General features: G+C 44.7%; 2 protein-coding genes across 2 annotated transcripts; one reads left to right on the forward strand and one right to left on the reverse strand.

Moving 5' to 3' along the window:
* Positions 1-760: 760 nt before the first annotated feature.
* On the reverse strand, positions 761-10,595 carry LOC307235926 (uncharacterized protein; the record flags this gene model as incomplete). Its single annotated transcript, XM_080008185.1, has 2 exons — positions 761-9,949; positions 10,412-10,595. 2 exons carry the CDS (start codon positions 10,593-10,595, stop codon positions 1,317-1,319), a joined length of 8,817 nt encoding a protein of 2,938 aa, XP_079864311.1. The 3' UTR covers positions 761-1,316.
* Positions 10,596-15,843: 5,248 nt separating this feature from the next.
* On the forward strand, positions 15,844-23,569 carry rmnd5b (required for meiotic nuclear division 5 homolog B). Its single transcript, XM_080007899.1, has 10 exons — positions 15,844-15,944; positions 17,114-17,297; positions 18,968-19,110; positions 19,200-19,337; positions 19,434-19,534; positions 19,906-20,072; positions 20,209-20,374; positions 20,478-20,580; positions 20,664-20,818; positions 21,503-23,569. Exons 2-10 carry the CDS (start codon positions 17,159-17,161, stop codon positions 21,564-21,566), a joined length of 1,176 nt encoding a protein of 391 aa, XP_079864025.1. The 5' UTR covers positions 15,844-15,944; positions 17,114-17,158; the 3' UTR covers positions 21,567-23,569.
* Positions 23,570-25,305: the final 1,736 nt, after the last annotated feature.

Below are 25,305 nucleotides of genomic sequence, written 5' to 3' on the forward strand. Positions count from 1 at the left end.
GTATGAATTTGAATGGGTAGTTTGATTGAAGATGGAAGAATCTTATGGTTCTTAAGTGAAACTGAAACACAAGGATCAGTTCCATTATGAATTACTTAGATTAGATTAAATTTTGAGATGGACTGTGAAACATGGCTCATGTTGTCATAATTTGACAGAATAGCATACACTGAAATGACATTCATAACTTAATTTTATTGTTTTCAGTTCTAGTCCCTAGTAATTTTATTATTATTATTATTTTTTATTTATTTATTTATTTTTTCACTGAGACATGAAATTCCTGTGCAATATGTAAAAATCAAATCAGAGCGTCAAAGCTGTTCACAGGGTGGCCCCATGATGTCTTGTACCGTAGTAGATAGTTAGAGATGATGTCACCACTAGAGGGTGTCTGGAGCAAAGACAGCTGAGGCCCACCAGGGGCTTTTCTGGACCCCTGATCTCTCTGTTACAGATCCACATCAGGCCAAATGCGATATCAATTACAGTTAGAGTGTCTCTGGCGTGGGAAGAAGTCTGAGTCTCGCTCCAAGAAACGCCCGAATCCCCGGTTGCGGATGGGTTTGACGCCGGGAAAATTTTAAGCGACGCCCGCTGCCCAAAATATAATAGATATGTATTCAAATATATTAAAATGATGTCAAATTGACCAGATAGTTCCATTATCAGCAACAATTTAAAATAGTGACACATTTGTACTTATGTGTTTAAAAAAAGAGATGAATGTTTGACGATAAAACATGACGTAAGACGCGTCTAAATAAACGTGGCATTTTTTATTTGCATTGTTCTTGCAGACATTGTGTCTACGAACTCACGCGTCCAATATCCAATATGACAAACAAAATACAATAAATAAGAGGCTCTTCTTGGGACAGTATCTTGAAGTGCGTGAGATATTTCTTGCAGTTCACACATCAGTCAATCAATAACTCAATCAGTATATAGTTTCATCTGATATTGATGAGAGTGCCTGCTGGCGAAATACTTACTTTCTATCTCTAAAGACAAAACTACAGATCAACCTTTTTCACTTAAGGTATTTAGAACATGTTAAACATGCAAAACAAGCGGTGTTTTGCGTCTGTTTACCAAACTATAATTCACCAAATAATACAATTCTTGTTCATTCTTGTCAAAATGCAGTGCAATACCGTATAAATAGCAGGAAAAAACAAAACAAACAAACAAAAAAAACAGTTGCCATGTGAAAACTAAATAGGATTACAGGCTAATATTAGACATTCCCATTATACACTGTATATTTAAAACCCAGCAGGCTCCAGGAAGACGGCTTCTTTCTACTGTCTATTTCAGGACCTTTTCCCCCCTGCACCAGGGAGAGTGGGGGGGTGTTTGTGGTAGCAGTCTGATGGGGTAGGATTAGGACTTGCATTCATCCCTGTAGGGACGTAATACATACCCTCTAGGTAGCTCTGGTCTAGCGGCGGATGGGCCCGGGACTCCATCTTCGAGCCCTGACCAGAGGGACTGCTGTAGGCCACCCTGGACACATTTTGATGCATAGTTGAGGTGGAATCCTCAGGCGGACGGGTTGGTAGGGGCTGGGCATGGGGTGGCGGTGGCGGTGGTGGAGCTGCATAGGGTTGCATATACTGCGGGGCAGGAGCATACAAGTTAGGGTTGTGGATTGACTGGTAGGGGGCGGCAGAAGGAGGATAGAGCCCCGAATGAGACATAGCCTGCTGTGGGATGAGCACCTCCACATATTGGCCGGTCTCTGGGTCAAACAGCATCTTTCTCAGTGGCTGCACGGGAACCTCAATGTAAAAGTATTTCCCTGTCTCCGGATCCATGAGCACCCTACGAGGGGTCTGGCCGAAGCCACTTTCAGAGTATAGACTGGAGCTGTCACCCTCGTACTCTGAGCCATAGGATGGCCCCAGGCTCTGGTGGGGGCCACACATGTACTGAGGGTCCAGAGGTGGAAGGCCAGGGGATTGGCCATGGCCCTGTTCGTTGTAGTGAACTCCAGTCATCCCTGGTGGTTGCTGCTGGGAAGAACGGTGTAGAGAAGGGCGCCGGGTGTCTATGTGCTGGTGTGGCTGCTGAGGGCGCTCAATAGGACAGGGCTGCATGAGAGACTGGTGGGGAGGGCAGGAAGGGGGCTGGTTGAGGGAATGATACATGGTCGGAGGCTGGCTGGGACCAAGGGCGCTGGGTTTAGGAGAGCTAGGCTGGTAACACATAGGCTGAGTTTCAGGTCTGCACTGGTGGGAACGGAGGGGGGGCTGTGGGTAAGACAATCCGTGGCCTGGGGAGTGAGTGGGTGTGGGAGGGGTGAGGTTGTGGGGGCTATGGTGGTGTTGAGGGAAGGTAAGACCAGGGTGAGAGGGGCATCCAGTGGTGCAAGAGCATGGAGGAGGACGGGGGGCTGTGTAGTAGCGATTTGGCTTCTTGGGAGTGAAGTCGTGTAGCACAAGGGGGCTGAAACTCTCCCTTTCGTCGTAGCTTGGGGGGTCATCTGAGGCGTAGAACTGCAGATTGTCTGCTCTCTGGTAGCGGTCGCCGGACAGTGATCTATTGAGCGGCGGCTGTCTGTGTCCATATTCCGGCGCTTGTGTCATGGATACAGTCGAGGGTTGTTTTGTATTGTTAGACGTTACTGACATGGCTTGGTCTTGGGATAATCTTGTCCGGGGATTTTGGGGTTGGGTGTTTAGATCCACAACAGCTGACTGGTCTGACTTACCCACAGCTGAGGCTGGTCCAGGTATTTGGCTTGCAGCCACCACAGGAGCTGGAACCAGCGAGGAGGTTAGAGTTGGTTGCGAGGCTGACGTTGCCGCTGTGGGTACGGTTGATGGTCTTTGTCTGGAGCTCTGAGGTGAGGCCCCTGGCTGCTGCCGTTGAGCTCTGTCATTGGACTGTTCTTCCCCAGATGAGTCTGCCGATCGGTTTGACAGACTGGAAACAGTGGTTGTTGTTGTTTTAGTCTGTGGTGGTCGGTAGCTAGAGACTGCAGACACAGCCAATTTTCTTGTGTAATTAGATGCTGTGTTCTCACTGGAGAGTTTCCTGTAGATTGTTGGTGAGGACACCACTATTGTTTGAGCCCTCTCCTCCCCTTGGGGTTTTACACTAGATGCTTTCTCCGCTGAATTCTGAGTGTCATTTGGCACCGGTTCTAAATCTGGAGGTTTGAATTTGTAATTAGGCTTTGGTGGCACGACTGGTTTTTGAGAGTTGTTCGATATAGACTTCACCTCTATGGCTTGTGACCTATTTGGCACTATGTTGTGTGTGGATACCTCTTGTTTCTGTGTTTCCTTGGACAATGACTTCACCTCGATTTGCTGAGGTTTGAATCTTCTCAGCGCAGGGGATTTTGGAGGGAAAGTTGGATCTTGTCTTTTCACAGCTTCAAAATCTCCTTGTTCTCTTGGTTTGCCTGGTGGTGTTGAGTGACCTATGCTTCTCAGAGGGGAAACACTATTTCGCTTTGTAGTGTCTCTCACTGGAGGTTTAATGCGAACACTTTCTTCATCTGCCCTCTTTTTGGGAATCTCCGCGTGCCCGTTAATTGGTGTTGGACTAGACTTAGAGGACAAAGAGGAGAATGTTCTCTCTCTCTGTGACTCCACCACACCTTCTGATGTTGTGCAGGTCTGGAGGGGGATCTCCAGTCGGTTAACATGCTTGCGAGGGAGTCCTTTACCTCCAGCAGTGCTTGGTGCTCCCTCATTCACTACTGCACCAATCTCAGCTTGATAGCCTTTCTCCTTCAGTAACATGGATACTGAGTGGCTGCTGCTCTCAGCAGCAGTGCCAAAGCTCAGCCCTGGAGAATGTGAAGTGGATGCGGCTTGAAATAGGGTGGGGCTCTCATTCTGGGGTGGGCATACAGATGTCTTTGGCTTGCTTGATCCATCCCTTATTACCACCACAGCTGTAGAAACCTCTCTTTCTTTACTGGGCACTTTGGGGAGGTTCCCTAGCATCGGGGGTTTCTTGTCTCTTCTGACAACCTCAGGTTTAGACACATTCTCTGCCATTTTGTGATTTTTTTCTTTTATCATCTCCACATGAATATCAGGCTCACATGGTACTGCGTCCTCGGTTGTGTTACTCTGTCTTCTTGCATTTTCTTTTATCATCTCCACATGAATATCAGGCTCACATGGTACTGCGTCCTTGGTTGTGTTACTCTGTCTTCTTGCATTGGGTGAATTAGCTGGATTGCTGGCTGTATCAGACGGCTGTGGAGAGGCCTGTGGTTTATCTCCAGACTTCTCCAATTCTGTCATGATGGAGTTGTTCCTGCTCTCTTTCCAGCGAACAGCCCTACATTCTATCAGCATTGGCTGCTGGCGAGACAGAAACTTTCCCCTTGGATCTGCACATGAAGAAGATGCTGGGAGCTTTGCCTCTCCCCCCTCCACTTTCCTCTCCTCTTTTCTGTCATTCCTGAGCAGCTCTCTAGTTTCCTCCATTATTTCTTTTTTGCTTTCATCTGCAATTTCGGTACCCCTTGTGTCTTGTGGCACCTCTGTTTTGTCCTCGTTAAGGCTCTCCTTCTTTTCCCCTTTGATTTCCTCCCTCGTATCCTGATGTCTCTCCTCAGTTATTCTATAATCGTCCACCTTAAGTGGTGGCATCACAGCAGTGCTAGCCTTAAAAGACAGGCTATATGTATTTTTTACCAGCCTTCTTACATCTCTTACTTTGTGGATGGGGGCTTTAACTTTATTGTTCCCATTTGCATCTTCCTCCTCTGTTTTCCCATCTACTTTGGCCTGCTCTTTTTCCCCATTTACTCTGGGAGACAGTTCTGTTGATGTAACTTCACAGTGCAACCCGGGTTTGTTTTCCACCTCTGGTGTGAGGGAGACATTAATTGAGGATTTCTTTTTCTCAATAGCTGGAATGGCATTATTGAGCGTATTCTTGGGTGTTTTTGACATGTGGAAGCTTTCTTCGGTTTGTTGAAGTTGTTTTCGCTCCTCTGTGCAAGTTATCCCACATTCCTGGCCTCCGTTTGTCATCCTGGCCTTTGTGCTTCTGCTGGATCCAATGGCAAAAGGAGCTTCTTTATTTCCGACAGTGGAATTTGCTGAGTCACCGGCCTCTCCGGCATCCCATCTTTCACTGTCATCTGCATGTTTTGCTTCAAGAACTGGGATTGTTTTTTCTCCAATGGATTGTCTGTCATATAGCACCATTTGTTCTGATTTCATTTCAGACTTTCCTGACATTGTGCTCCAGCTTTGTGAATTTGCGCCCTCACTGTCTGATTTCAGCAAAGGGCAGTTTTTCTGACTGTTGATTGGACTTGGCCTTTTATCATTTTCTATTTCACAGTTCATATTTTGTATGACCTCAGCCGTTGTGTTTGATTCTATTCCCATGGCAAATTCTTCAGATGAGAGGCTGTGGTGTGAGGTCAGACTGGAACTCAGATTATGTGTATCAGTTTGGGGTGACATTTTCAATGTTACCTCCCTGGTGGTCTCATCCTGTTCCGGCTCTTCATTTTGTTTATCAACACCCTGCATCTTCTTGGACAACACACTCTTGATGAGGCAAGTTGCCATCTTGGTTTTGGTACATGTCTCATCCAATGAAAGTGATTTCTGAAATTTCAATTTCTTTTCATTTTTTTCTGAAGTTATAGGGCTGGGTTCACGTTGGCAGGATTCTTGCATAGTTGCTGGTGTACTATGTTGTCTTACCAAAGTCTCTTTGGTGCATCTCTGTAAGCAGGGACTATTGGGCATCACAGGAGCCACTGGGCTACTATTCTCACTGCTATCATCTTGTTTAGACTCGGTTGTGATCCTTCTCTTCAACTGGATCTGTCTTTTGGGTACTCCTCTCTTGACCTTTCTGGACCCCTCTCTCTCCACAGCTACATCCACACACTCAAAGCTCCCCATCTCATAGAGCCTTGATGGATCGCAGCCATCTGAATAATAGCTGGGAGGATGCTGGAATGGAAAGTCATCATTGTCCAGCCTTGGGGCAGAACCCCTGAAGTCAGCATAGGCAAGCAAAGCAGCATTGGCTCCAGCTGGGCTTTCCTGGGTCGACGGCTGAGAGATATTTGTGGAAGAGCGGTGGCTGGAGTTGTACATATCCAGGTAATCAACCTCAGGGCTTGACAGGCTGCTGAAGGCCACATCTGTTAACCACTTCACCTCATTGTCTGCCTCATCCAGCTCACTTCCCATGCTGGAACTGGAACTCTGGTGTGGCCTGTTTTTAACCACACGTCCAATACCAGTGCTCTCTCTCTGGGGCACAGAAGGCTGAAGCTTCTTGGTGGGACCACTGCCCCTGATGTCCTGAAGGGCAGTCTGAGCTCTAAACAGAGTATGTTGTTGCTGTAGTTGTCTGGTGGTAAGCAAGCTCTCTGAATAGGAGCTCGCACTTGGCATTCCCTGACTGTTCTCTCTGCTTGTGGGAGCTGTACTGTGATTCGCAGGCCCTTTTCTATTCCTGGCACCGAATGACAGCTCAACCTGTTCCCCTCTGTAACTGGCTTTCCGCGGCCTCCCCTCCCCCTTATCCTGTACCCACCCACTCCTCTCACCCTCCACCTCCCTTTGCCTACCCTTTTGCCATCCCCTTTCAATATCTCTCTGTCTTTTTCTCTCCGCCTCCCACTGAAATTCCCTCTCCATCTCCAGTTCCCTTTCCCGCCTGAGCCAATGGTCCTGGCTATAACTGTCGCTGGGAGCAACTTTGGGGTTTTCCCTATTTGTCACTGGACACTTTAAGTTGCCAGTTAGCGGGGGTGCTGCAACTTGTGGGTTTTTGCCTCTATTCTTCCAATCTCTGTATGGCTTCTCTGGAGAAATAATGTGTACAGGGGTAAATCGTGTAATCGGCGGAGATGGAGTTCTTCTATTTACATGATGGTTCATGTCCTCTGTAAGCTGCTGTCTGATTACAATTCCAACTTTGGTTGATGGCTGTTTTCTCAAACACTTGGGTGTATCAGTAGATGCCTGACAGGTATTACTTTGTCTGTTGTCAGGGCTGAGGGAGTAAGCAGCAAATTTAGACTGTGGGTTGTCTCCTCTATGTGCAGGTGAGATAGATGTTGGCTTGCAGGCAGGTGAGTTCTCTGGGCTCCTGTTTTCCAGAAACACTGGTTGACTGGGGGAAGGGGTCTGCAGTTCACCAGGGGAATTGTTATAAGGGCTTTCCTTCTCGACAACAGAAGGACCAACTGTTTGTTTCTTCTCTCTGCCAGAGTCTAAGCCTTGGTTATACTGAGAGCTTATTTCCTTTGTTATTTTTTCTCTGTGTGCACTTTGCTCTTCTGATGAACTATTTAACATTTTTTCTTGAGCTACAAACTGTGAGCTAGATGGTTCTTTTGAATGGATAGGACTTTTTAATACTGGAGAAATGTTCTGAACCTCAGACCCAAGTGGCTTAGCAGCACTGGTTATTTCACACTGGTATTTCTTGTTTACAGCTGATTGGCTATGGTCTTGTTTTCCTCGAAGATCAAGTGAAAGGCTGGCCTCCTTCACCACAGGTGTGTCTCTTGGGGAAAGAGAGGTCTGTATACAATGAGGATCAGTTTCAGGCGAGGGGGCACCTTGTGAGCTCTGATTACACGTTGTTTCAGGAAATTGGGCAGCAGGTAATATTTCTCTATTTCTGGGTTGAGGAGATGGGGTAAGATACCTTTCAGAGGGCAGGGTTTGATGTCCTGGTTCAGGTGACGGAGAGGGATATCTGGAATTTTGTGGGGAGGTAAGATGTCTTGGTTCAGAAGATTGGGTGCAATGTCCAACCTCGGGTGATGGGGTGTAGTGCCTTAGCTCAGGTGAGGATTGATGTATTGGCTCGGGTGATGGGATACAATGTCTTGGCTCAGGTGATGGAGTGAGATTCCTTAGCTCAGGTGATGGGGTACAATGTCTTGGCTGAGGTGATGGAGTGGGATTCCTTAGCTCAGGTGTTGGGGTATAATGTCTTGGCTCAGGTGAGGGAGTGGGATTCCTTAGCTCAGGGGATGGAGTGGGATTCCTTAGCTCAGGGGATAGGGTGAACTGTCTTGGCTCAGGTGATGGAGTAGGATTCCTTAGCTCAGGTGATGGATTGGGATTACTAAACTCAGGTGATGGAGTGGGATTCCGTAGTTTAGGTGATGGAGTGGGATTCTGTAGCTTAGGTGATGGAGTGGGATTCCTTAGCTCAGGGGAGAGGGTGGGATTCTTTAGCTCAGGTGATGGAGTGGGATTCCTTAGCTCAGGTGATGGGGTACAATGTCTTGGCTCAGGTGATGGAGTGGGATTCCTAAGCTCAAGTGATGGAGTGGGATTCCTTAGCTCAGAGGATGGGGTGCAATGTCTTGGCTCGGGTGATGGAATGGGATTCCTTATCACAGGTGATGGGGTGCAATGTCTTGGCTTGGGTGTTGGACTGGGATTCCTTAGCTCAGGTGATGGGGTACAATGTCTTGACTCAGGTGATGAGGTCGGATTCCTGAGCACAGGTGATGGGGTACAATGCCTTGGCTCGGGTGATGGAGTGGGATTCCTTAGCTCAGATGACGGGGTACAATGTCTCGACTCAGGTGATTGAGTGTGATGCATAAGTTCAGGTGCTGGGGAGTGATGTCTTAGTTCAGGTGATGGGGTGTGATGCCTGAGTGCAGTTGGTGGAGTGCAATGTCTCTGCTTAGGTGAAGGTGGTTGCGATCTGGGTTGAGGTGGCAGAGTTGTTACAGTCTGCTCGGGCTGCTGGTCACTGGATGTATAGCCTATAATATGGGGTGAAACTGCTAGAGTACATCTGGACTCTTCTAAGCCAGTGTGTTTACTTTCTCTGACTGGTGAAGGTCTCCTTGGTTCAGTTAACAAAGGCCTGCTTCCAGGTTCCGTGGAGAGTAGAGAAGGTTCAGTAAATATGGCTGTGTCCTTGTCTGCAGGTTCAACAACAGAGTAACAGATCCCAGTAATACAAGGGGATGAACATATGCTTCTGGAATATAAAGAGACGGAGTCAACGTCGTAATCTGGAGAGTTCACTGTTAAATTCTCTTTTGTGGACTGCTCTCTCCTTCTCAACTCAGGTGAGGATGCTGTAATCCTGATTTCTGGAGAGTCAGTAGTATACCTAGGCTCTTCTGTACAGTAGTAGTTATTTACTTCAGGTGATGTAGGCGTCTTTGAGCCAGGTGAGAGGGCCTGGGGTAGGGACTCGGAGGGTCGGGAAGCGTGTGGTACTTGAAGTGACACAGCCGGTGATGGAGATCTAGTCCAAATCTCTGTTACAGAGGCTGTGCTAAGCAGACTGGGGGAAGGGGTTGTAAACCTAACTTCAGGTGAGACACTCCTCCTAAGTTCAGGAGTAGGCACTGTAGAAACGACAGATGAAGAAGGTGTGAATCTAGAAGGTGTGGACACACTACTCCGAGACTCAGCAGACAGCCTGCTATCAGGTGTTTTTCTGGCTTCTATTTCTCCAGAGAAAGCACAATCTGTTTCCTCAGGTATGCAGGGAGATCCCTCTATGTCTGATGTGGAGCCCCTGCTGAAGAGATCAGGCAGGGAAACCCTCCGTCTCAGCTCTGGGAAGGGAGAGGAGGCCTGACTGTCTGAGGAATTATCTCTCAATTCGGGATCGTTTGATGTTACTCTTGACTCTGAAGAAATTTCTGTGATGCCAAACAAAGGTGAATTGGGAGCGATTATCACCCTGGGTTCAAATGTGGTAGGTGCCAGTCTTAGACAATTACCTGTGGATGAGGATTCAGGTGAGGGACCACGCTTACAATATTGAGCAATGTTTCTTGGTTCAGGCGAGTGCTGCAATGCTCTAGATTCAGGTACAGATTGTGCGTGTAGTGACTCGGTAGATGATGAGTTAGCAAGGCTGTTTTTAGGTTGAGGGGAGGAACTTGACTGATGAGCAAAGCTGTTATGTCCGTCTTCAGATCGAGGTGTGCTGCTCTGCGATTCAGCTGCCAAGCAACTTTGTCTTGGATTAGGAGATGAGAGAGAGCCTCTTGTATGAATTGAGGATGAAGATGAGGATAAATCTCTTCCCTCAGGACTGGGAGCCAGTGGACTGTTACATCCAGGAGAGGGGGTCCTAGCACTGGAAGTGGAGTGAAACACCTCAGGTGATGTGCTTGCTAGTGGTGGTGATGCACCCCTGGGTTCTACTTTTGGGATAATGTCCCAACAATGGATCCGGTCTTCCAACCTGTTCCTTTCAGAATTTTCTGTCTGTAATGGGGGGCTCTGAAGTCTCTCTCTAGAATCCTCAAACGCCTCTTCTCCTTCACTAGAGCCGGGAGCAGTATGATAAGAGCCTGAGGAGTCATCCACTAGGGGCGAGGTGGCTGTTCCCCTGTCCACCTCTTTGTGAGAAGGAAGAAAGGGCCCCGATGCAGGGCTGCTGGAGAGGGAGGGTGACTCACAGTCGTCTCCAAAGATGTCACACAGGCAAGTGGTCTCCGAGATAGCGTTACTTTGACTAGGGATGCTGGTAATGTCAAAGATCTCCACGTGGTTTGGGGTTCCGTCACGATGGTGGAGTGAAAAGGTGCGGGGCGCGCTGCGCAGAAAGGAGTAGCTGTCCCCCTGGAGAGTCCAGCTGTCCATCGCTAGGCCACAAACTCAAAATTTTAAGTGGCCAGTCCAGTCTTTGTATTCCCTGGTCGGCTCAGGCCTCTCTACCTGGAGAAGGATAATAATATCGTCACTTGGATAATATTTAATTTATATTTTATATTTAATTGGATTACAATTTAGCTCATTTGTTCAATCAGTAATGAACCAATACCATAAAAAAATCATCAGATGAACAAAATAACAGATAAGCACAAGCTTGTTCAATACAGTCAGCAATTCATAAAAAAAAAATACAATAGAAAATAAATTACAATTATTTCAATTTAGTCAATTGCCAAACAATGACTAAATGTGTTATTTATTATTTTTAAGTGATCTCATATGCATAGAAAAGCATTATATGAAGATTAGTTTGCCAAACACATACCTTTCATCTATAGCCACACTACTTTGGTTTACAAGAAAGGAGAAGGTATGAGCATGTTCTGATGGTGCCACCTCACCTTTGGCTGAAGATGGACTTCTCCCAGAGGTATCAAGTTTCTCTGTGTTGCAATGGCTGCCCTTCATCCAACATGTCTCTAAAATCCATAGTAAATTCCAGCACACTGTATAAACCTTTAACCGAGGACCAGCAACCACGGCTCAGCATGCCCCAGGCTGACTATGACACTCCCTTCACAAATTTAAAATAGTCATAAGTATCGCTTTATAAAAGGCAACTTCTATGGACGAGGTGGAGAGGGGCATCTCACTCATACAGAGACGCTTCCCATCTGACTCTCCTCTTTCGTTCTCTCTCTCTCTCTGTCTCTTCTCCCCCTCCCATCTGAACCCGCCCGAGGAAGGGCTTACTGTGTTTAAACCAAATCCTTGCCTCTTCTCCCGGCTGAGGATAGTTTTGGCATTGGTTTCCCTGTCTGATCTGGCCTGGGGAGGGGTAGGGGAGAGGGTTTATAGTTAGCAGCAGGTGCTGCACCAGTCAGGGTAGATGCATGCCCCTGGAATCTGACACTTGGGCCTGGCTCGGTGGCGAGGCCCCACTATATATAGAGCCACACTATCAGAGCCAGATAACCCAAGGTTTAGCTGTCTGCCTTGACACACAAGTTAGGGAAGAAAAATGGTGCCCTATAACAAGCACAGCCACCCACACTCCTTCTGCATGACAGATCCATACGAGGGTATGCTTTATGTCGACAGTGCACGTGTATATGTGTGTGTGTGTGTGTGTGTGTGAACGTGTGTGTGTGTGTGTGTGTGTTAGGGGAACGTCCTGGGGGACATCATATTAAAGGTTGCAGTGAAAGACCACTCCACTTTGACACCTCACATGCATTTCTTGGGAGTTGCATGTGAAGAGAAGAGTCGTATAAGAGCACTGTAAAATGGTGTGTGTCTAAGTATATTTATTTACTCCAATTAGTTACAAGAGAGTAATAACTGTAAAAAATCCACTCACATTTATCGGTTACTCACCCTGAAGTACAGCGTTTTAACAACCAAAAAAACCCTAGTCTCCAGTTATTCAATTGATTATTTCAATTATTTTGTTATTTCATATTTCATTAAAATTTTCACTATCCTAAGGGGTCCAGTCCGTAGGGTGAAAATTCTCTGAATTCTGAAGCCTAAAACTATCTGGAACGCCAACTTCGGCATAAAACACAAACATAGTTGACGTCTTGTTTGAGTTCGCTGCCACAAACATGTTGTTGTTGAAATTTAATCCAAATCGATCCACATACGGAGCAGATACTGTATTGGCGACAAACCAACCCAATTTAGATCGATACTACAGAGACGAGGCAATGCATCTCACGCCGAAATATGTCCAACCCTGCTAAAACTTTCTGGAACATATACCTCAGCACAAGCTACGAACACAGTTGAGGTGTCGTTTAAACCACTATGTCACAGGGTTTACATTTCATCCAAATCGATCCACATACGGAGCAGATATTAGTGAAAAACCGAACTTTGACCCAAAATATTCAGTTGGTCTTGATTAACTGACATGTCACACATCTCATTTTAAAATGAACAAGATGAGATTTAAAGTAAGATGCTTTATGACATCATCATATTATTTACTATAAATGTACAGATTCTGATTGAGAATGTCCAGTTGGACCGTGTCCAGTGTGTGGCGTGAAATCGGTCACTCTGTAGTGTTTCGACATTACCAAACTATGGATTTATGTGTATATTTATAAAGCTTCTTACCTGCTACATGTCGGTAGATCTAATCGATTGATATTTTAAATCTGTGGTCCACATTACTTTGCTGGATAAATGAAAGATAGAATCAAAGTAGTCCTTAAAAATTTGTCACTGCGTCAACTCGAAACCACTGAAATGTGCGACTAAGTGATGCTTTCAAGATCCAGCGAGGCGTTGGAAAATAGAAGGCGTGCAATGATAATTACCGACATAAATATCATAACGTTTTTTGTTTTTCATGGAAACTTGCTTACTGAAAATGTCAGTCGTTTCAAAGAACCTGGGAAACTGTAAAACGCACCCAACATGACTAAACTGGATCCCACCTATTGCTGCCTGCATCTATATTTATTATTATTATTATTATTATTATTATTATTATTGATAGTAGTAGTAGTAGTAGTAGAAACAGTAGTAGTACTGACTCATATGTTGTCAGTGCATCAGGTCAATACAACAACGTAATAAACTCAACAGAAAAATCCCCCAAAAAAATCATCCTCAACAGAAACAAGAATAGTTTGTCATAGTTAAGATAGGATCGGGTATTCAGGTGTTCCTGGAAGAGCAGGGTCTTCAGGTGTTTCTTGAAGGTTGTGACAGTCTCTGCAGAGTTGTAACAAGCTGAGTAGCTTGTTCCACCACTGGGGCACCACGCATGAGAAGAGTGTGGATTGAGAACTCATTACAAACAGTGGAGGCAGCACCGGCTGTCGCTCATTTGCAGATCTCAGAGAGCGTGTTGGGGCATATGGCCTTAGTGTTTGTATTGTCATCTTTTTTTATTTCCATGCCATCGATGTGACTTGGGGAAGGGCAGTTGGCATTTAATAGAGAGGGAATGATCTGGGCATGTTTGATGTTAGTCAGATGAGTCATCGTTCCCAAATAATTTGAGAGATTAACATTCATTTTTAAACACAGAGCGGTTTAGGAGCCAGTGGAAACTCTTTGCGGGCAGCTGCTGTTAAACGTTGCATAATGTTGTGATTGGCAGTATATTGTAACCGTAATCCCATTGGGCTGGGCCCAATAGAGGCCTCTGGTTACACAGAGTGATGACAAGGTATGAGGTTCAACAATTGAAAAACAAACTGCCATTTTCCACACTCTTTAATCTTAAGTATCACGACCATCAGTGCTGTGCTCTTGTTGCGCAATGCCAGTATCATACAGCAAACCTATATTTTGCCAGAAATCTGAAGAGTTTGCAGCAATGATGAGCTCAAATCTTTATTCACAGACGTTGCTGTGTGGTGGTCTGTGCGGATACTTAAGAATCTACTGAAATACAGTAACAAAGTACTTGCACTGTGTTACTTTCCACCACTGCACATGTACTGTACACTCTTCAAGGTACCACTAAGTATATAGGCTCCAGTCACAGTGCAATGGACATATTGATGTACAGTATGTATAGTGTGTGTGTGTGTGTGTGTGTGTGTGTGTGTGTGTGTGTGTGTGTGTGTGTGTGTGTGTGTGTGTGTGTGTGTGTGTGTGTGTGTGTGTGTGTGTGTGTGTTAGTGTGTGTGTGTGTGTGGGGGGGGGGGGGGGCTGGGGGGGTTGTTTCCATGCATTCATATGTCTGATCCTTTTAACCCCTTGGGTTATAGTGAAGGACTTCGGTCTTTGCTTCTTTCTAGATCACCGATAGATTATGCACACTGGGCCCTTTCACGCCAACAATACACTCACTTGCCAGGCAGGTTGGCATTCATGACCCAATGAAGGGAGTCAAAATAATTATTCAGACTTCTAAATAAATGAAGTGCTTTAGTAGAGATTCAAATATCCAAACCAGCAAATGAACAAATAACAAATGAACATGATGAGCAAATTCTTATATGAAGACAAACTTGATTTAGCTTGTTATTTATCTGTTGGGATCCTATCATTAATATGTGGTGCTAATATGGGGAACGGTGTCATGATACGTTATTTAAACGCTGGGTATTTATGACAAACTGTAAGAATATAAACCTATGGTCAAATTTCAAATCTGTCTTTTTTTAACTAACCCAGTTGCCCTTTTTAGGGTGCAATATTATCCTAATTCAGCATGGTCAATGTTTTACTATACAAAATGCCTGGCCATATTTCTGCTTAAATGCAGCTTGTATAACAAATGTATGAAGTGGTAAAACCGTTGTTATTACTATATCAAACAATTAAGGTAGAGTGTAAGGATTAACAACCCAATATGTCAAATGTTTGAGATCTTCATTGATATCTCAGCCAAAGTCATGTTCCTGCTGCGCCAGGAATTAGGTGAAGCATTTAGTGATGAGCTGCGATAGCTTGAATTATGGCAAAACAATTTTAATGTGAAACATTTTAATTATAACAGTATTAAAAATTCTTCATATATTGATCAACTGATCAGTCAGGCTGAGTGAATAAAATCCTGTAACTGAATAGATGCAGGTTTTTTGTTTTTGCATTATTTTTATTTATTTCGCCCCCTTCATAGACCCTACCTCTTAGACTGGTCTACATGACTCAGATTACATGTGAAATCCTCAAATGGGCCTGTGCAGGAGGTCTCCGCTATCAGTTTCACCAATAAATAACTTGCTTGTTACTATATGGATCAATGCATTTATCAGTGCACCCCAGGTTGCTTTACAGTATTGAACATTTTAACTGACATAACTATTCACATTTCAAAATGTCCAATTCTCGCTTGGGTTTTTTTTTTTTTTTTTAGGTTCCATTTTTACTTGGGAAAAACCTGAAGGGAAAAAAAGACTGAAATTGAAATAAGAACGAAATATCTTTTCAAGCTGTATAATATTCACTCTACACATATACAGTATAGGCATGTCATGTATTTGTGATGTCACAAAGCTGAGCGTATGGAGGAGCTGCACATACGCCAACACAGGGCCAGCATAATCTCACTATTAGTTGTCAAATTATTCTATTTTATTTTATTTTATTTCATTTCATTTCATTTCATTGTATTTTATTTTATTTTATTTCATTTTATTTTACTTTTTTTGCCGTAGGTAAATCGAGAAAGACCTTTTATTTTGAAGGGCCGAGAAACAGCAGACTGCGACGCAGGAAGTTCCGCTTCCGCTGCTGCTACATTGTTGTCATACAGACGAGCGGCTAACGCTAAGGCTAACACTTGCTAACTGGTCGTCGCGTCGGGTAAGTGTTTATTTAACCAAAATGTGTGGGTCCTGAATTTGAGTTGAGCTGTCGCAGGTATTTCAGTCGTCAGTACGTGGAAAAATAATACCTCCGAGCTGGTTGTCATTTTTTTACGAGAATCATTTAGGCCTTGTCGCGCTGCAGCCGGTCAACATTAACTCCTTGGCCAGCTAGTTAGCCAAGCTAGGTGGAAGGCTAGCTCTGGGGCTATAACAAGCGGTAGTGATGGTGTTTGTTTACGTCGGCCAACGACAACCGTTTTGGTTTTCCCCCGAAGCAATGTCTTAGAAGCGTGTGGGCGCCGTTTCAAAGTTGACCTCGTTACTCACCATGACCCACAGAGTGAATACATATTTACATTTTGTTCTCGCAGGCTGACGGAAACCTTAGGCAGAGCTAGCTGGGTAGACATTTTCTATGTAGTGAACAGTCCTCTTAGCTGTCAGTGGTAATATTTACTTGTGGTTCCATATAATAATAGGATAATAAATGATATAATATAAGATGGTAAGTTGAGTCGGATAAGAATATCATTATATACACCATAATGAAATGTTAAATTATAATAATTGTATAGTTATATTTCATAATTATTTAAGTCTGATAATATAATAACATACTACAATCTCTCAGGGAATTGTTGGGCCCTCTACCATTAGAGTTACTGTGAGATTTATATTGGAGAAGATGAAACATGTATCGTAGAAAGTGCGGTTGCCTGAAATATTGTGATGGCAGTACCTTAGTGTCACTATCAGTGTGTTACCGGGCCCAGTGACTGATCAGGCACACCCCAAACTTTTAATCAAGTGTTGCTCTCAGCTGTTGAAGGGCAGTTTCCCACAGTTTGCTGTGGTTTCAAAGTTAAATCCTGTAATTGCTTCAAAGGCTTAACTGATGGATCTTATGAGGAAGTTTGTAAAGTCCAGTTTTTCCAGATTGTGCAAGACGAGGCTAGTTAAATCAGAGGTTCACGGGAAAACACCCGTCTTCTTATTCACACTCACTTTAAGAGGTTACCTTGATATAGTTTAAGGTGCAATTTCAATGTGACATACACCATTATTCACAGCTTTCAATGAGAGTACACACACACACACACACACACGCACACGAACACGCTCCCTGAATCCACTTGCCTACAGCTGCACCGTTTTGTTTCCCAGACCGAGCTTGCAGCATTGGGTGTATGAGTGTCCCAAATCTCAACGATGGAACAGTGTGCGTGTGTGGAGCGAGAGCTGGAGAAAGTTCTGCACCGCTTCGTCATGTACGGCCACCAGTCTGAGGAGCGGCTGGACGAGCTCCTGCGCAGCGTGTGTGAGATCCGGGCTCAGCTTGTCGCCTTCGGTAAAAGCAGACATGCACAGCCTTATATAAAGACTAATGAACTGCTGAATTGGTTTGAATTTTCATTGTATTTGATTTCAACAGGGTTCTTACCAGGTCCTTGAGGTGCTTGAATTATAGCTAACTGTCTGATTTGGAAAAAGCTTCCCTTTACAACAGAGTTATATCTGCCTGTCGAATTTGTTGGTTACGTGTGGTTTAGAGCGTCTACTTTTTGGTGTGAGTGCGAGGTACAGCTGAGTATCGTCGGCATAAAGATGGAAAGAGATGCGTGTTTCCAGATAATGGAATCCAGGTGGAGCATGTACAAGGAAAATATAATGACACCTAGAATTGACCCTTTGGCGACCCCGCAGGTGAATGGGCAGAGGAGGATGAACGATCGCCGATCTGAACCGTAAAAGTTCTCACCTGTAGGTACAACGTGAACCAATTTAAAGCTGTTCCCTGAATGCCGACCCCATATTCGAGTCGTGAAATGAGAACTTTGTGTCAACCGTGTTGAAAGTGGCGCTGAGGTCTAGCAGTTTTAAAATAGCGCAATCCCCAAAATCGACAGTTAAAAGTAAGTCATTTTGAACTTTCAACCGAGCGGATTCTGTGCTATGACGGCCTCTGAACTCAGACTGGACCACTTATCGGGATGCATTGTCATCGAGGAAGGATTGTAGTTGGCGAAAGACAACCTTTGCAAAAACCTTTGAAATGAAAGGTCATTTAGAAACCGGCCTAAAATTGGTGAGAACTGTGGGGTCAAGATTGAAGTTTTTGATGAGAGGCTGAACCACACCGTGTTCAAAATAACATGGAATGTAACCAGTACCAACACAGCTATTGATAATTGACAGAATGCTAGTGCCCAAACTGTGAAAAGCCTCTTTAAAGAGGCGTGAGGGAACATTATCCAGGGAGCAGGTTGTGGGTTTCAAATGGGAAACTATTTTCAGTAAACAAGGAAGGGACACAACAGTAGGCCCAGGAGAGACAGAAGGATCGTTTATAGAAGGTGAGATGTGTGATCTAATATCAGCTACCTTATCAACAAAGAAGGACATTTAAGAACGTTTTCACAGATTTTTTAGTGTCAAAAATAACTTTTTTGGTTTTTAAGAGATGATATTAGAAAAATAATTTATTTTCACAGTTTTAACAGTATTTATATTATAGTCAATAGTCTCTCAAGATATAGTAAAATGCTTGAAGCTTATCCTTTTTCCATTTACGCTCTGCTCTTCTACAGTCCTGCCTTATGTCAAGGGTCTAACCATTTTGCCAGGGCTGTGATTTGGGCTGCTTGGATTTGAACATCATGCAAATTTTCCAGATTCGCTTTTACAGCATAGCTTATGCCAAGGAAATGTAAATGTAATCGTGCATGCGTGCGTGTGTGTGTGTGAGTATAAATATACAAGTGTGTGTATATGATTACATTGAAAATTGATTATGTGTTTTGCATGAAGTCCTTGACTTAAAAATGAAAAAAAATGTGCTTAAAAAGTACCAGAAAGTCCTTGAATTTCATTTTGCAATGCCAGAAAGAACCCTGTTTCAATCAGAAATTAAATCAACAAATTGTCATTGGTGCACAATACAGTAAATGCTGTGATTGACCATTAACTGCTGTTCAGACAGGCGTACTGAAGTCCCTCGTCTTTTTCTTCTTCTTTCAGGAGTACAAGATGCAGACTTATCAGTTTTATCCCAAACTATGGCACAGTGCTGTAAGAATATAAAGGAAACCGTACAAATGCTTGCCTCCCGGCATAAGGACATCCACGGTAGTGTGTCCAAAGTAGGAAAGGCAATCGACAGGGTGAGAGTCTCGGCTCATCACATAAAATATGTATTTCATTTTTTCATTTGTGTGAGGTATTTATTTAATTTGATATTTTACCTGTTCAGAACTTTGATGCAGAAGTAAGCGCTGTGGTGGCGGAGACAGTGTGGGATTCCACAGAGAGACAGAAATACCTGAGCGAGACGATCGTAGAGCACCTCTACAGGCAAGGGATGCTCAATGTAGCAGAGGATCTGTGTCAGGTAAATAAAATCCTAAATAAGTAAATCACCCCTCCCCTTGTCTGACAAAAGAATAATTGTTCAACGCCGAGCTCAAATCCTGTGCATGTGCTCTAGGAGTCGGGGGTCGTCATAGACATGAGTATGAAGCAGCCGTTCCTGGAGCTGAATCGCATCCTGGAGGCCTTGAGAATGCAGGACCTCAGACCAGCACTTGAGTACTTTGGGTTTATTTTTTGTTTTTAACATACATCTGTGCACTCCTACATGTTTCCTGATGTTCTCAGTCAATGCATTTGCCCCAGCCATCAAAGATGGTGAAACAAGTGTTAATACTGAAGCACAGATTATGATTATATAGGATCATTATCACTTGAATTTAAAATGGTTAAAATGATCTGATCAGCCAGTCTTCCAAAAGTTCCCCCCCCAAAAAAGTTCCCCTTTTCTGCATAAAAAATAAAAAAATTATGTTCTACTGAAATGGAGAAGTTTAAACAAGAGCACACTTGCATTTGTGACTTATGTCTTAAGAAACAGCGAGCTGCTTTGTCGGTGTTCGCACGGCTCACTTTCAGGTCTTCCCCAGGTGGGCGGTGACAAACCGGCAGCGCCTCCTCGACTTGAACAGCAGTCTGGAATTCAAGCTGCACCGTCTGTACTTCATCAGCCTCCTCAGCGGAGGCATCGGTAACCAGCTGGAGGCGCTGCAGTACGCACGGCACTTCCAGCCCTTCGCCTCCCAGCACCAGAGAGGTGTTCACAATGTTGCTTTGCAGTGCACGCAGTACATAGTGTAGTACATGACAACAATAAAAAAGAATAATGTTTCTTTCATGGGAAGTGTGAATTCCTCCGTCTTTATCTGTATATTTTCGGTATCTTGCTGCAGATATCCAGATCCTGATGGGCAGCCTGGTGTATCTGCGTCACGGCATCGACAACTCTCCCTACCGCAGCCTGCTGGAGACCAACCAGTGGGCTGAGATCTGCAACATCTTCACCAGGGACGCCTGCGCCCTGCTGGGCCTCTCTGTGGAGTCTCCGCTCAGCGTCAGGTGAGAGGCGGGGGCCGCTACACCCTGACTGTAACCCCACGTTTACTGCCGCCTTGAGACGTTGCGGTTTCTGACGTTGTTATGCACGTTGTGTTCATCTCAGCTTCGCGTCGGGCTGCATGGCTTTGCCGGTGCTGATGAACATCAAGCAGGTGATCGAGCAGAGGCAGTGCAGTGGGGTCTGGACACACAAGGACGAGCTACCTGTAAGTGCACCCCTCCCCCGCCTTCATACGTCCATCTCTTCCATCCATATGTCCGAGCCGCTGACTCCAACCTCTCGGTGCAGATTGAAATCGACCTGGGGAAGAAGTGTTGGTACCACTCGGTGTTTGCGTGCCCCATCCTGCGGCAGCAGACGTCTGAGAGTAATCCGCCCATGAAGCTGATCTGCGGCCACGTCATCTCCAGAGACGCCCTCAACAAACTCACCAACGCTGGGAAGTGAGTGACTGGATCGCGATCCACGCAGTCTGGGCACATCATCCGCAAAGCATGTGATCGTATTTTAATACCCGCAGAGTGACCTTGAATATGACACAAATCTACATTGGGGTCATTAACTGGGGCTTGCTCTGGATAGTGGCATAAAACCACTGTTTAAAAATAAATCAATAAACGACAAAACATAAATAGCTCATGGCAAAGGAGGGTAGACATGCCAATGGGAAATAGGCAAATTTGCTTTTCAAAAATGACGTGTGCGTGCGTGCACTTTTTTTTTTTTTTATAGATAGGAAGTGGTAAATCTTCAGTGTAGGGCAGCAATTCTCAAGCTTTTCATATCAAGGATCCTCAATTTTATACGCATCAGAGGAACCCATTTTAATAAGATTGTGTCCCTGGTTCACCAATCTGAGAACATTATTATTGTTGGATATGATTTAGTCCAAACTTCCATGCCTGTTTATACTGTAGTTAGGAAGATAACGGTGACTACATTCATTGTACATTCTGTAATGGTGCTAACGTCTTGTAAATTAAATAGTGTGATGTTTAACAATCATTTTGCTGGGGACCCCCCGGGAACCTCTTAAAGCCCCCCCCCCCCCCGGGGTCCCCAGACCCACATGTTGAAAACCGCTGATGGGAAAACTGTCTAACGAGAGGTCCTGCGTTCTTCCTCAGGTTGAAATGCCCATACTGCCCTATGGAGCAGAACCCGTCAGACGCCAAGCAGATCTACTTTTGATGCCCTTTGCTCTCATCGTGCGCCAGGCTAAAGTTCCCCTAGAGCTCCGTGCGTTGGGACCTTTTTTTGCTGCGGCCCCTCTCCCTTGGTCTCGCGCCCCTGGGTCACTCCGCTAAGCATCTAGGTTGTATCCCAGAGCGTTCCTGGACAGGATCGGCCCTCTCTCTCTCTCTCACTCTCTCTCTCTCTCGCTCTCTCCCACATTGGACCCCACAGCCCCTCAGTGGGTTGGTGTATCTCCAACCTGCGCTCGATGGAGGTGCTCCCTCCCCGAGGCCCACGCAAGAAAACGCCTCCGAAAAAAGGATCATTCACTGAAACTCATTTGCAAAGTTAGAGGCTTTTCCTTTTAAAGTATGTATGGCTTATTATATATATTTTTTCTTCTTGGTTTTATCAACTGGGTTGGCTTACGAATGATTTCGCCCTTTTTTTCCTTTTAACTTTATTGTTTTTTTTTTTTGTTTTTTTTTAGTTTTTTGACAAACAAATATGTTAGTTTTGACGCAGAATGAATACGGATGGTTGCAGAGCGGGCGCTGTGTATGGTATGGATAGGAAGTATTTGATTTCAGGATAGTATTTAACTTCTATTGTAACCAAGAAAGGCCACAGAAACCTCTGAGAAAGTATATTCAGTTTAGAAAAAGAAAATATGTAATTTGCTGGTGGAGGGGACTTCAGATGTCCATCTTGAACCGAACACTTGATTGTGACACGCGACCCACGTCTCCATAACGTAAAGAAGCGTCACGTTGTCAAAACCCGCCTGCCGACATGGCGGTGCGACCGCCGGGACGACCGCGTCATCGGTGACGGGTGCGGAGTTTCTGTGACAGTACACCAGCAAGACTTTCCTCATTACGAAAGCCATGTGTCTTGTTCTATAAATGTATTTAACAAATTAACAAAACGACAAAAATATATGCTACTGTGAAATGTGCTTTGTTCCTAATTTTCATCGCTTAGAGAGATAGAAAACGAGCTCCGGTGCCCACGATCAACAGGTTTTGCGTCACTTTCAGAACTAATGAGTCAACGGGGCCGATCGCTCGGGCCACTGCCTCAGTCTCAGATTGTGTATCCTACGCTTGCACACAGTGTGATGTGGAGCTGTTTAGTGGTGTGACAGTAGCCGTATGGTCTAACTTGCAGTGGCTGTGGGCTTGTGATTCAGCTTTACTCGTTTGGGGGGGGTTTGAGGAAATCCTCTGATCACCGTGGCCGTTGTTTAATATATACATATATTAAATGCCTCCGCTGCATAAATTGGGCTTTAATTTCAGATTGAGTCGGAATCCAAACATCTGTATGTAAATGAACCATTTCCTCAGGGGCCATTCCTTTTCACTAGCATCTCGATTGAAATGCAACATTTATTTAAGGAGTATTCATTTAAAACCTGATTAACCATGAAATTGGATGTCGACTCTTTAAAAGTTAGAGGTAAATAAGGCGTCCCCAACCCTCTGGAAATTGCGTTTTGCTACTGAGTTAAGTTTGAAATGCCACCTGGGAAACGTGTGCCACATATCCAAGCAGTTGTACAGTTTGTGCTCATACTCCAAACTACTCTGGTGGTCTGAGTCTGGTGATGTCACAGGAAGTGGGGGAGGATAATTCATCCATCAAGCACCGCACCAGCATAATTCACACCGATGATGCAACACAACACCATCACCGGTAAAGTCCAATCAGTTAAGAATAAAAAAAACAAAAAAAACTTGCAATTTTATTTTCTGAGTAATTCTTTGGGGCGGAAGTGGACATTTTTTGCGGGGCCCTATAATTTTTAGTTTTCCTTCCTTTGGTTGACAATCATACATTGCTTCTTTGACGATTCTTTAGGTGTTATGCCTGCCTTTCGCTCCGTTCCTCTGTCATCTCTTCTGTCAGATGTTTGCATTTACAGCTTTTGTGTTATGCAAGTTTTATTGTAAATATTTATCGTCTAACATGTTTCATATAATTGCATCTAAAAATAAAAAAAAAACTTTATACTCCCAAGTCAGTTTTGTAAAAATCCATACTGGCATTACATTAGTGCTCTACTATTGTTCCAAACTCAGGTTTATTTATTTAGTTCCTTCTTCCACCACTTGACAGCGCCGTTGCTCTAGTATTACAACTTAGAGCAAATCTGTGTAATGCACAAATGCAATCACAGAATGCTTTAATTTGGAAAAAGTTCCACAACCACAAAGGAAATCTTTAAATGATAATGACTTTGGAGCAATATATTATACTTAACAGCTTCCCAGTTTGTGGAGGAACCTGGACAGATTCAGTTCAGTGTTTTGCTCTGAACCTCCAGGCAACGCCGCCTCCTACAGAAGTTCCAAGCGGTGCAAGGTATGAATCGTCCATTTCCATCGTCCCAGCGCAGTAAATCACACACTCTTGGCTTCGGCTATGTAAGTGATGGAGTTATATTAAGCCCGGTTTTATATAATGTATTAAATGCAAAGGTAAGAGCCTGGTGAGTCAGCCGCAGCTCATAACTATTCCGATGACCCTGCGGGGGGGGGGGGGGGGGGGGATAAAGAGTGTGTGGACATAATTGTATATAATATACACCCTTGGACAACATGTTTGAATCCGTTTGAATAATATTCAAGTAATAATTTAATAATTTCATAATACTGAAAAACCTTCCCTCGGGAGCTTCCAAGCCAATCAAATTCCTGCCTCTCACCTCTCCTGGTCCCTATCTCTTAACTGTTTCTATAGAGACACTAATTCCTTGGGCAAACAAAGATCCTCCTAGTTCTACCCCGCTGGTCTTTCACCCCGGGAGTCAACATTGAGGAGGTATGCAAGGGCCCGACCGGAGCCGGGCGGGGAGGGGAGGGAGGCCGAGATAAGAACCCCAACGGCAAGCCTCTGAAAGCCACATTAGTCCCAAAAGCCTCCTCTCCTCCGCCTTTAGTGGCATCATAAACCCCTTGTCCCTGGATTTTATTGGCACGTTCCGGGCAGAGTCAGTCCCTCTGCATGGAAACGGGCGGCTTGCCGAGCCCCGAGGTCGAACAGCACCTTGCACATTTTGACGAGTGCACTGCAGCAGTTTTACTCCGATTCGGACTCATCTTGGTGTATTACGGAATGGCAACGGAAAAAAAGCACTCATATACTCTATGTCTGTTGAGAATCAAAAACATGCATATTTTATAGGTTCTGTACACTTTAACGTCTTTATTCCAGCAAATAGACAAGCCATACAGTATATTGTTTTGTTACAAGGCCCGATGCTGCACCTGTGCTCAATTTTGTGTGAACAGTTGAATTACACAAGCACCTCTTCGGGAAGAGGTTCTAAGCGGGCTAATCGCACGCACCGTTCTTATTTGTAAACCTCTCAGATCATACAGGAGGTGCGATTTAAGACAAAACAGTGAGGGAGGCCAGTTATATGTCAATAACGCTTTATGTACAAAACAAACCGATCCCACGGCGTGAATTGTGAACGGCAGCATCTGGGACATTTGCAGGTCCCAGATTAGATGAACATTACACACCACACGGCGGATTAAGCGTTTGTAGAAACCTCAGATAGGTCTAATCTGAGATGCTTAAACCCCCGGCGGCGTGGCTTTTCTCCTCCAGCCCCGAGTCGGTTCCCTGACCCAACGGGTGGTTTTGAGCCGACCGGGGTCGCACGAAAGACGAAATCCCTTTCGAATCCCTTTGGATGTGGCCAAAACTAATCGTAGGAGTCCTCACCGCGTCACTGCGGGGA

The sequence above is a fragment of the Zeus faber genome, assembly GCF_960531495.2.
Source record: "Zeus faber genome assembly, chromosome: 10".
Classification (NCBI taxonomy): Eukaryota; Metazoa; Chordata; class Actinopteri; order Zeiformes; family Zeidae; genus Zeus; species Zeus faber.